At 43.9% G+C, this 12,639-nt stretch overlaps 1 protein-coding gene across 2 annotated transcripts in view; it reads left to right on the top strand.

The window, feature by feature from the left end:
- Positions 1–2,627: 2,627 nt before the first annotated feature.
- DDX46 (DEAD (Asp-Glu-Ala-Asp) box polypeptide 46) overlaps positions 2,628–12,639 on the top strand; it is a 74,795-nt gene continuing 64,783 nt past the window's right edge. For both annotated transcript variants that reach the window (XM_011969206.1, XM_011969205.1), the window contains exons 1-3: positions 2,628–2,857; positions 7,492–7,680; positions 10,634–10,777. In XM_011969206.1, coding sequence (XP_011824596.1) covers positions 2,841–2,857; positions 7,492–7,680; positions 10,634–10,777 — 350 coding nt within the window. In that variant the 5' untranslated portion in view covers positions 2,628–2,840. The remainder of the gene's footprint in view (positions 2,858–7,491; positions 7,681–10,633; positions 10,778–12,639) is intronic.

Raw genomic sequence — 12,639 nt, 5'->3', positions numbered from 1 at the left:
TTGAAGAGAGCTCTGGCCTAAGTGTCAGATCTCTGGACTCTAGTTCTAGGTTAGTGATCTAGGACTAAATATGTTTCCTGAGTCTCAGTTTTGTTACTTAAAATCAAGAAGTTTGAGTTTGTGATTTTAAAAATCTGTAACATTAATCCCGTGATTCTTTTTATTATTATTTTTTGAGACCGAGTCTCACTCTGTTGCACAGGCTGGAGTGCAATGGTGCGATCTTGGCTCAATGCAACCTCTGTCTCCCGGGTTCAAGTGATTCTCGTGCCTCAGCCTCCCAAGTAGCTGGGATTAGCACGCACCACCACACTCAGCTAATTTTTGTATTTTTAGTAGAGACAGGATTTCACCATGTTGGCCAGGCTGGTCTTGAACTCCTGCCTTCATGTGATCCACCCACCTCAGCCTCACAAAGTGCTAGGATAACAGTCATGAGCCACTGTGCCCGGCCCTAATCCTGTGATTCTAAACAATATTCAAATTGTGTTAATTTCAGAAATTAAGGACTTATTTCCATTCACTTCTGCATGGCCTCATGCAGTTCCATGGCTTCAAATACTGTGTATTATATATATTCTATAAAATGTTGAGGACCCATATCTCTCCCACCTCTATTTGTAGCTGTTATTTCCTGGACGTCTAGTAGGCACCTCAAATATCACATGACTGAAACAAAATCAATGATTTTCTATTTCCTCCACCAAATCTGTTGCTCTCATACCTTTCTCATCTCCACAAATTCACCACAGTCCACAATAGCTCTTTTGAAAACCTGGCAGTCATCTTTTATTCCTTCCTTTCCCTCATAGCTCACATCCAGTTTATCTATTGGCGCTTTGAGAGCTGCTTCCAGAATACACCCAGAATCTGGTCATTTCTCAGTCTCCACTGTTTAAGCCACTGGTGGTTTCCTATGTCTTTTAGGCTGAAATTCACATTCCCTACCTGCAGCCCACATCCAAACGATTTACAGGGGGATTCCTAACCCTCCTTGGTGTCCATCCTGTCACTCATTAATTAGCTCAGGCCTTCTTACCTTTGGCATGGACTGCCAGATCCTCCGTCTCTATCCCTCTTCAATGTTTCTCACAGCTACCACAGGTGGGCAGCAAGCCATGGTGGAGGGGGGGCAGGGGGAGCATAAACTCATCTTGGAGTGTCACTCGTTGGTTTGCTTTTTTTTTTTAAATCAACTATGTTGAGGTAAAATTTACATACAATAAGTCATGTACAGTTAAAGGGTACAGTTCAGTGAATTTTTTAAAAATGTGCAAATCTATTCAATGACCACCAAAATCAAGATAACAGAACGTTTCCATCATCTTTAGGTGTAAGAAAGTAAAATAGTACAGAGGCAAGTAAAGTAAAAACGTGAGCCTTTCTCCAACTCCATTATAGCTTCCCGCAAAAACAACTCAACATTTCTGTATGTGTTCCATGAGACTAGTCATTCACAATACATATACAGTTTTTGGTGCCCAAACTCTTGAATAATGTTCTCAATCTTGACTGTACTTCAGAATTACCTGGGAAGCTTAAAAATTCCTAATGCACAAGAAGCACTCCAGGCCAATTAAATCAGAACATAGGGGTGGAACCCAGGCTTCTATTTTATTTATTAATATTTTAGAGATGAGATTTCTCTCTGCTATCCAGGTTGGAGTGATCATAGCTCACTGCAGCCTCAAACTCCTGGGCTCCAGTAATCTTGCCTCAGCCTCCCCAGCTCAAATGATCCTCCCACCTCAGCCTCCCAAGTAGCTAGAACCACAGGCGTGCCAGCACACCTGGCTAATTATTTTGCTTATTTTCTGTAGAGGGTCTCACTAAGTTGCACAGGTTGGTCTTGAACTCCTGGGCTCAAGCCATCCTCCTGCCTCGGCCTCCCAAGGAGCTGGGACTATAGGCATGAGCCACCATGCGTGGCCCTTTTTTGTGTTTTTTATTTTATTTTAAGCTTCCCAGAGAGAGAATGTTGAGAACTAATCTTTCACCAAAGTATTTTTAGCTCTTTGTTCTCTGCTAGGTTAACACCTACTCGGTCTTCAAATCTCACCTCAAAGTTCACTTCCCCAGGAAACGTTTTTTCTGAATCCCTCTCCAATGGTGGACTCTCCTTGCCATATTACATCAGCTTGTGTTTTTAGTCAAGTCTATCATTATTATTATTTTCTTTGCAGAGACGGGGGCTACGTTGCCCAGGTCTTGAATTCCTGGGCTCAAGCTATCCTCCCGCCTCAGCCTCCCAAAGTGCTGGGATTTCAGGCGTGAGCCACTGCGCTGGCTTAGTCATCTCTATTTCCCCCGCTAGACTGAGCTACCCAGGATCTAGCAGAAGCCTGGCATATGACAACACATAAATGAGAGAATGTACACATGAATAAAGAGCGTGTATGGAGAAAGTTGCCGCATTATGTAGCGCAAATTAAGGCAGACATCAGCCTGCCCAAGACGCCTCTTTGGCTCTGGCGCGAAACATCCTCCCGGGCCGGCAAGGCTGAGTCGCTACGCTCCATCGCGCTAATCAGCCGGGCGCTGGGGCGGGGAAGTCGGGGCCAAGCCATCATCTTTCGAGGAGGCCGGCGCTGTGCGCCCTCCAGTCGAGCGGGGGCGCTGTCGAAGAGCGGCAGCTTCCGGTCGGCTTTTCTCTTCCTCCGGCTGCCGGCGCCAGCACGTCCTGTTTTCGTTGGCCGCGCTGGGATGGCCGCCGCCGGTGTAGCTGTCGCTAGTGCTTAGCGCGGATCTTTGCCGGGCGCTGAGGGCAGCGCAGTCTCCTTGTTTGTCCTGTTCGCCTGCGGGTGGTACTCAAGGGCACCAGCATTCCCGCGGTCGGCAGCATGGGTCGGGAGTCACGGTGAGGCAGAGCACCGAGCGGGCTAGCGGGCGAACGGCTTCTTGGGGTCGTGAGAAGAGGCGGGAGTTGAGGTGGCCGCCCGGCCAGGCCTGGCGCTGCCCCACGTGCGGCCAACGCTGCCCCGCGGGCATTGGAAGGGCTGGGGGACCTCGGCTGAGGGAATGGTTGTGCTTGGGCCAGCGACGGCTTCTCCTGGACTACTATCAGAAGGTTCGAACCCCTGGAGCGGGAACAACCCTCCAGGACGTTAGTGATTGGGCACCATATCCCGCCACTTCAAGGGAGCCTGCTCTGATTACTTCAGTTAGAAGTAATCCCAGTTGGATTGCTTATTACTTCGCATTTCCAACGTTTCCTCGACTCCCATCATTCTGTATTTTAGTTCTTTGTGCGCTTATGGTCTTTTCCCAAGTTACATGAAAGTAGCTTGTGGGCAGACATTTTTACCACATCGACAGCACTGTACACGACTAGGCTTTTACTGGGCTACGATAAATACTTGTTGCGTGGGCATTTACTTCGCAAATAGATTTCGTATTTCTTTGTTACCTGCTTTTCTGTCCTTTGAAGTTATGGACTGAGCTCTTATTAGAACTATGAGATCTCATCACAACTTTAGATTGTTGATAGATTGTTAGGAACCTTGAGAATTTTATGTTAAAAATGACTATTTGCTATGTATTTAGCAATGACAGAGAGATATTTTATGTCTGGGAACAATGAAGGCTTTTGTTTTTAATGCTAACAGTTCTTTGTTGAGGTAAAATTAACAGTCAGGGAAATGGACAAAACGTAAGGGTAAAACTTGATGAAATTTAGCAAGTGTGTAAACCGTGTAATCATCACCTGGATGAAGATAAAGAATATATCTTTAACTACAGAAAATTCCTGTAACGGTGTTTTAAATCTCTTGAAGGCTGCCCAGCCCAGAAATCTGGAAGTGATATTTATTTGACTCATTTTTTCTCTCTCACTACCCACAGCCTGTTAGTTTCTACATCCTTTCCCCATTCTGGCTGTCCCTGACTTAATTGAGGCCCTAATTGTTTATTGTCCAGACTACTACACCTGTTTTAAATTGATTATTCTCTGAATTGATTGTCTTCCTTTGTTGCTCTCCTAATTGTTAGATCCCTCACACTACAGCCAGAGTGCCACTTCTGAAGTAGAGAGAAGAACATGTCATGCCCCTGACTTAGTCTCCATTGGTTCCTACTGCTTCCAAGATGAAATTTAAACTCTATGACAGCCTTCAAGGCCCTTCAAAAGAAGATGCATTCTAGCCCTTCAGCCTTCTCCTTTACCTCTCTGCTGTGCATGGCGTGTGCTCTAGGTTTGTTCAGGGAATCATGAAAGGCCCAGAGGTGGGAAGGCTCAGGGTGTTAGAGAAATAGCTAAAAAGCCCAATTTTTCTACATATGTAGGTTTCATGAAGGGTTTTTATCTTTTTTGAGAAGTAGGAGGTGGGTCCTGAATAGGACTTGGGTCCAGAAGGTGGGTGGATTGTAGATTTTGAAGTTAGCAATTTGTTTGTGAACCTTTGAAGATTTTGAGTAAAAAGGGTGTAACAGAATCAGAATTCTCCTTAGCAGCAGTGAGTAAGATTTAATGGAAAAGGGAATAGAAACAGAAAGACCACAGTCTTTAAGAATCTCCTAGGTAGATAAGTCTGATATAGAATAGTGATAGTTGGAACTCTGTGGAGGTGATATAATGTGAAGGGAATTACAGAGGTGAAATTGGTATTACTTGGTGTTTTTTTTTTGTTTTTGAGATAGGGACTTGCTCTGTCGCCCAGGCTGGAGTGCATTGAAACAATCTTGGCTCACTGCAACCTATGTTTCCTAGGTTCAAGAGATCCTCCTACCTCAGCCTCCTGAGTAGCTGGAACTACAAGCGTGTGTCACCACACTCTGCTAATTTTTGTATTTTTTTGTAGAGACAGGGTTTCACCATGTTGCCCAGGCTGGTCTCAACTCCTGAGCTCAAGCTCTCTGCCCACCTCGGCCTCCCAAAGTGCTGGGATTACAGGCATGAGCCGCTGTGCTCAGCCATTTGGTGTTTTATTTATTGTATCGAATGAGAGCAAGAGAAAAATATTTACAACTAATGTTTTGAGCCTAGTGACCAGAAGTTGGTATGATTAATGGTTTGGGGAGGGAAGCGTAACAAATTTGGGTTTCTACAAGTTGAACTTGAGGTGCTTGAAAGATAATTAGGTGCACTCATCTCCTAGTGATCTTATTTATATAGCTTTAAATAAATAGCCTTTGTACACTGATGGCTGTCCAGTTTATATTTCTAGAGAAACCTCTTCCTTGAACTCCAGGCTAATATTTCAACTACATACTATGTATCTCCACTTGGATACCTAATATTCTGATCCACCTTCTCCCTGGATCTATTTCTCCCTCAGCCTTCCCATCTTAGTAAATGGCAACTGAGTGATTTCTTTCTTGCTGTCACACTTGACATTTAATTCATCATTAAATCCCATCAGTGCTAGCTTCAAGATATCCAGATTTTGATACTTCTCAAAATCTTTCCACCTTCCATTTTGATCTATGCCACCACTATTTCGTGCCTGGATGATTGCTGTAGTGCTGGTGTTTGCTAATCCTACCTATTCTCCTTTTGTCCTTGCCTCCCTTTGTTCGGTTTGTTCTTCTCTCAGCAGCCAGAAAAAGACTTTAAAAACATTAGGCCAGGTGCAGTGGCTCATGCCTGTAATCCCAGCATTTTGGGATTACATTAAGTGGGAGGATTGCTTGAGCCCAGGAGTTCAAGACCATCCTGAGCAGCACAGCAAGACTCCATCTCTACAAAAAAAAAAAAAGATGGGCATAGTGGCACACACTTTTATGCTTTTGGTGCCAGCTACTTGGGAGGCTGAGGTGGGAGGATGCTTGAGGCCGGGAGATTAAGACAATCCTGAGCAACATGGTGAGACACCGTCTCTACAAAAAAAAAAAAAAAAAGTGGGTGTGGTGGTGTGTGCCTTTAGTCTCAGCTACTCTGGAGGTTGAGGTGGAAGGATTGCTAGGGCCCAGGAGGTCGAAGTTATAGTGAGTGGCAATCGAGCCGCTGCATTCCAGCCTGGGTGACAGAGTGAGACGTTGTCTGTCACCCAGGCTGGAATGAAATAAATAAAATAAAAATGAAAAGAAATAAATAAAATAAAAATAAAAAGGCTGCATGTGGTGGCTCATGGCCTGTAATCCCAGCACTTTGGGAGGCTGAGGTGGGGGGATCACTTGAAGTCAGGAGTTCCAGACCAGCCTGACCAACGTGGTGAAACTGCCTCCTCTACTAAAAATACAAAATTGGCCGGTGTGGTGGTGTAGGCCTGTAATCCCAGCGGCTTGGGAGGCTGAGGCAGGAGGATCGTTTGAACCCGGGAGGCAGAGGTTGCAGTGAACTGAGATAGTGCTATTGCATTCCAGCCTGGGCATCAGAGTTTTTTATTTAAAAATAAAAAATAAAATAAAAAATAAAAATAATTAACTGAGTGTGGTGACGCCTGCCTGTAGTTCCACCTTCTTGGGAGGCTGAAGTGGGAGGATTGCTTGAGCCCTGGAGGGTTGAAGTTGCAGTGAGCTGTAATCATACCACTTCACTCCATCCTGGTTAACAGAGTGAGGCCTGTTTCTAAAAATAAAAATAAGGCCGGGTGCGGTGGCTCACGCCTGTAATCCCAGCACTTTGGGAGGCCGAGACGGGCGGATCACGAGGTCAGGAGATCGAGACCATCCTGGCTAACACGGTGAAACCCCGTCTCTACTAAAAAATACAAAAAGCTAGCCGGGCAAGGTGGCGGGCGCCTGTAGTCCCAGCTACTCGGGAGGCTGAGGCAGGAGAATGGCGTGAACCCGGTAGGTGGAGCTTGCAGTGAGCTGAGATCCGGCCACTGCACTCCAGACTGGACGACAGAGCGAGACTCCGTCTCAAAAAAATAAAAAAATAAAAATAAAAACAGAAACATTAACAAGGTTGTGTCACTCCTCTGCTTAAAGTCTTCCAGTAGATTTTCATCTTGGTGTAAGAGACAGAGTCCTTCTATAATGGCCAGTAAGGCCTTCCAGGTTTGGCTTGCCTGCTGTTTTTCTGACCTCATCTTATGGCACAGTCTGTTACTCTTTTAACACTAGCCGCAACTGGCATCCTTGCTGTTCCTTGAACGCACCAGTCAAGCTTCCTCTTTAGGGACTTTGCATTTGTTCCTTTTGCATGGAAAATTCCCTGTGTATGTACATGGCTCCTTTATTTCCTCCAAGCCTCTGTAACAAATGTCATATTTATATTGTATATAAACCTATTTTATACAGTGTTTGTTTCTTCACTTGTCTGCCGTCTTTTCCTTTACCAGAATGTAAGCTGCCTGGAGCTCAAAGGCAGGAGCTTGGTTTGTTTTGTTCACTGTCCTTGCCTCTCTTTCAAGACAGATTTTCCATCTCTACGTGTGCCTGTGCTGAAGCAGAAGGGTTCATTTTTTTCCCTCATAATTTTAGAAAAATTCATAAAAAGTTCTGTGAGTGTTAAATTTGTCTGCTGAAATTATTTTTAGAAAAAATGTAATGAAATATAATAGAAGCTAACGGTGTTTGCTGACCTAAATCTTTGACTTACTGTTCTAGCCACTATCGAAAACGATCGGCATCACGGGGTCGCTCTGGAAGTCGGTCTAGAAGTCGCTCACCCTCAGACAAAAGAAGTAAACGTGGAGATGACAGGCGATCTAGAAGCAGAGATAGAGATAGGAGGAGAGAGAGGTCTCGTAGCAGGGATAAAAGAAGATCTCGGTCAAGGGACAGGAAGCGTCTGAGGTAAGACATTAATTAATTTCCGAAGGACTAGTGATAAATTGGGCCGTCTTAGCTATAGCAGGCTTCTTCAAAAGTGTGTTTTCAAAGCCCTTTTCTTTATCCCCAACTTGCTTGATTAGACCCAGAGGGCTGTGCCTACAAAGACTCTATCAAACAGTGTTTTATTTTATTATTTTTTACATCTTTTTTGAGACAGAGCCTCACTCTGTTGCCCAGACTGGAGTGCAGTGGTATGATCTCAGCTCACTGCAACCTCTACTTCCCGGGTTCCAGTGATTCTCATGCCTAAGCCTCCCAAGTAGCTGTGATTACCGATGTGCACCACCACGACTGGCTAATTTTTGTGTTTTTAGAAGAGACGGTGTTTTGCCATGTTGGCCAGGATGCTCTTGATCTCCTGGCCTCATGTGATCCTCCCACCTTGACCTCCCAAAGTGCTGAGATTACATGTGTGAGCCACCGCGTCCAGCCATCAAACAGTATTTTTAGTTTGGAGACTTTAGGCTGTATTTCCTGTAACCCAAAGATATCCCTTGAAGCCCTCCGAGGGATGTACAAAATGAAGTAAAAAGTAAAGTACTAAGTTATATGCAAGGGGGTTCTATTCCAGTTCTGCTCCAGGAGAGCTGACCAAGGTGTTAATTTTGCTTTCCTTTTTTTTTTGCCACCCTTGTGGAAATTTGTAAAATTTCCTTCCTCTCTCCCTCCTTCCTTCCCTCCCTTCCTCCATCCCTCTCGCCCTATCTCCTTCCCTTCCTCTCCCTCCCTCCTTTCTCCCTCTCTCTCTCTTTCTCTTCTTCCATTTGCTGAACAGTGTGTTTAGAGCAGCCTCTAAAGCAGACAGAAAAAGGAAACAAAGCAGACTCTCTCCAAGCCTCTTAAACTATTTTAATGAGCTGTCATAGATTTAAACTAAAGAGCGCCTTAATCTTTATTTATTTATTTATTTATTTATTTATTTTGAGACAGAGTCTCACTTTGTCACCCAGTCTGGAGTGCAGTGGCGCGATCTTGGCTCACTGCAACCTCTGCCTCCCCGGTTCAAGTGATTCTCGTGCCTCAGCCTCTTGAGTAGCTGGGATTATATGCATGCTCCATGACGCCCAGATAATTTTTGTATTTTTAATAGTGGCAAAGTTGGCCAAGCATGGTGGCTTACATCTGTAATCTCAGCCCTTTGGGAGGCTGAGGTGGGTGAATCACAAGGTCAGGAGTTTGAGACCAGCCTGGCCAACGTGGTGAAACCCCGTCTCTACTAAAAAAAAAAAAAAAGAGCCAGGAATGGTGGTGCATGCCTGTAATCCCAGCTACTTGGGGAGGCTGAGGCAGGAGAATCACTTGAACCCCGTGGGGGTGGAGTTGCGGTGAGCAGAGATCGTGCCATTCATTGCACTCTAACCTGGGCAAGAAAAGCAAAATTCTGTCTCAAAAAGAAAAAAAAAAATTAGCCGGCATGTTGGTGCATGCCTGTATTCCCAGCCGCTCGGGAGACTGAGGCAGGATACTTGCTTGAACCCGGGAAGCGGAGGTTGCAGTGAGCCGAGATGGTGCCACCGTACTCCAGCCTGGGCGACAGATCAGGACTCCATCTTGTAACAGAAAAATAGAAAGTAATCTTCTGTACACACCACACCCAGCCAATTAAAAACAGCTTTTCATAGAGATGGGGGTCTTAACTGTGTTGCTAGTGGCCTCCCAAAAGGTTGAGACTACAGGTATGAGATACCATACCTTGCCCAGTTTCTCATTAAAATAGGAAAGGAAGACAAGGTTGTGTTGTGAGTGGATCACAGAAAGAATTTAACTTCATCCTTTTCAGACATTGGAGTACATTGGTATTACATAGGATTCAAGGAAAAAATTCTCACGTGACAATGTGGGTAGTGCTAACTAATTCATTTTCACATTTTGTGGTCCTAGGACAATTTCACACAATTCAAGTACTTAAGTGAAAATGGTTATTTAACATTTGGTCTTTGACTTTTTGGTGTGAAAGTAGAATCATAAGATTTTAGAGCAAGAAGGATTTCAAACATGTCAAGTGAAGTCTCCATATTTTATAGATGATGAAACTGAGTCCCAGAAAGTTGGAGATCTGACCTGTATCATGTCATTAGTTACCGGGAGTAGCAGGATAGAAATTCTTGCCTCTTCATCTTCAGATCAGTGATCTTTTAGTAGCCCCATTATGCCCATCCTTATACTTAGGTTTAGGCTATCTGAAACTAGGTATTCTATCTTAGACCATCAATTTTAAATCGATGTTAATTACAGATTTATTATGTTTTTTCACAAACATCTTTATGAAATTAGTATTCTCTGGCCTGGCATGGTGGCTCATGCCTGTAATCCCAGCACTTGGGGAGGCTGAGGCAGGCAGATCACCTGAGGTTGGGAGTTCGAGACCAGCCTGACCAACATAGAGAAAGCCCATCTCTAAAAATACAAAATTGGCTGGACATGGTGGCACATGCCTGTAATCCCAGCTACTCAGGAGGCTGAGGCAGGAGAATCGCTTTAACCCAGGAGACAAGAGGTTGTGGCGAGCCGAGATCGTGCCATTGCACTCCAGCCTGGGCAACAAGAGTGAAACTCTGTCTCCAAAAAAAAAAAAAAAAATTAGCCTGGCATGGTGGTGCAGATCTGTAATCCCAGCTACTGGGGAGACTGAGGCAGAAGAATCACTTGAACCTGGAAGGCAGAGGTTGCAGTGAGCTGCAATTGTGCCTCTGCACTCCAGCCTGGGTGACAGAACTGAGACATTGTCTTAAAAAAAAAAAATTAGTATTCTCATTTCTTTCATTGAGCACTTGTAAGACCTGGCTTTACTTCATTGAGATCTCTGCCTTTAATGATGGTAGTAATTAAGATTCTTTCAATGTGGGACAGAATCCTGATCTGAAATAGTAACTCCATTTGGTCATAGAATAAATGAAAAGTGTTCCCCTTTCAGACGTTCCAGAAGTAGAGAGAGAGACAGAAGCCGAGAGCGAAGAAGATCTCGAAGTAGAGACAGGAGACGCTCAAGGAGTAGAAGCCGGGGCCGGCGATCCCGATCCTCCAGTCCTGGCAATAAAAGCAAGAAAATTGAGAATAGGTAATGTTATCATTGGGCTGCATCTGTAATGCAGATTGAGGACTGCTTCCCTTCTCTGCGCCTTTCTTTTTTTTCCTTTAAATTTATTTTTGTAGAGAATTAACTGTATTTGGCTCCTACCATGAACTGTTGGCAATGTTTTATTTTAATCGGTTATAATGTTTGTAATTCAGCTGGAAAATACTAGATTCTGTCAGTTTTAACAGTTAATACATTGTATTCTTATTTAATACATACTATTGATCGGAAATGTATTTTACAGACATCTCTGTAGAAACTCTGTCATTTTCTTTTCAGACAAGGTCTCACTCTGTTGCCCAGGCTGGAGTGAAGTGGCAAGAACATAGCTCACTAACCTCAAACTTGTAGACTCAAGCGATCCTCTCACCTAGGCCTCCAGAAGTCCTGGGATTATAGGTGTGAGCCACTCTGCCCATTCTGGGCAGTTAAAAACAAAATATAAATTCAGAAAAAGTGAGCAAAATATAAACATACAGTTTATTAGGATTGGGCGCGGTGGCTCATGCCTGTAATCCCAGCAGTTGGGGAGGTCGAGGCAGGCAGATCACGAGATCAGGAGGTCGAGACCAGCCTGGCCAACATGGTAAAACCCCATCTCTACTAAAAATACAAAAATCAGCTGGGCATGGTGGCACGTGCCTGTAATCCCAGCTACTTGGGAGGCTGAGGTGGGAGAAATGCTTGAACCAGGAGGCGGAGGTTGCAGTGAGCTGAGATGATGGCACCATTGCACTCCAGCTCTGGGCAACAGAGTGAGACTGTCTCAGAAAAAAAAAAACAACAAAAAAACATGTAGTTTATTAAGTAATTATAAAACAAATATCATATGCCCACCATCAAAGTTAAGAAATAAAACATTGTCAGTATCCCATAAGTCCTCCATTTATCTTCTCTGACCTAACTCTCTACCTGCTAGGTGAAACCACTGCTGACTTTTGTGCTAGTAATTTTCTTCATTTCCTTATAGTTTTACAACTGCGTTTGCATCTGGAAAAAAAATTTAGATTTATGTTTTCTTTTTATCTTTACATGAATGGAGTCATGTGTTCATATGTGTCTTTGCTCAACATTGTTTGAGATTCACATGTTACAGCAGTAGTTCATTTTCGTTGGTGAGTAGTATTCTGTGGTATAAATATCCCATAATTTATCCATTCTACTGAAAATGGATGTTTGTTTTAACCTTTGGGCTATTAGCTTTTATGTGTGTATCTCTTGGTATATATGCACATAACTTTTTCCTAGTGTGCATTTCTAGAAGTGAAAGTGCTTGGTTGTAGAATAAACATAGCTTTGTTTTTAGTAGTTAATCTCAAATTGCTTTTCAAAGAGTTTGTACTAATGATACTTGTACTATCAGTGGGTGAGAATGCTGTTATCCCATGCCCTTTTCAGTATTTGGAATTGTCAGTCCTTTAAACTTTTGCCAACTGGACAGATGTGTAATAATAATATTGTTATTGTTTCAGCTTGCATTTCCGTGATTAATAATGAAGTTGGAGTTGAATACTTTTTTTTTTTTTTGGAGACAGAGTCTCACTCTGTCGCCCAGGCTGGAGTGCAGAGGCACAATCTCAGTTCACTGCAAGCTCTGCTTGTGGGGTTCAAGCAATTTTCCTGCCTCAGCCTCCCAAGTAGCTGGGATTGCAGGTTCCCGCCACCATGCCAAGCTAATTTTTGTATTTTTAGTGGAGATAGGATTTTGGCATGTTTGCCGAACTGATCTGGAACTCCTGACCTCAAGTGATCTGCCCACCTCGGCCTCCCAAAGTGCTGGGATTACAGGCGTGAGCCACCGCGCCCAGCCAAGACTTGTCTTGAAAGTTACAGAAATTAGGCTG

This window comes from Mandrillus leucophaeus, unplaced genomic scaffold (genome assembly GCF_000951045.1).
Source record: "Mandrillus leucophaeus isolate KB7577 unplaced genomic scaffold, Mleu.le_1.0 Scaffold88, whole genome shotgun sequence".
NCBI classification, from domain to species: domain Eukaryota; kingdom Metazoa; phylum Chordata; class Mammalia; order Primates; family Cercopithecidae; genus Mandrillus; species Mandrillus leucophaeus.
The sequence above is the reverse complement of the archived record's forward strand: the minus strand, read 5'-3'. Positions and strand labels throughout refer to the sequence as shown.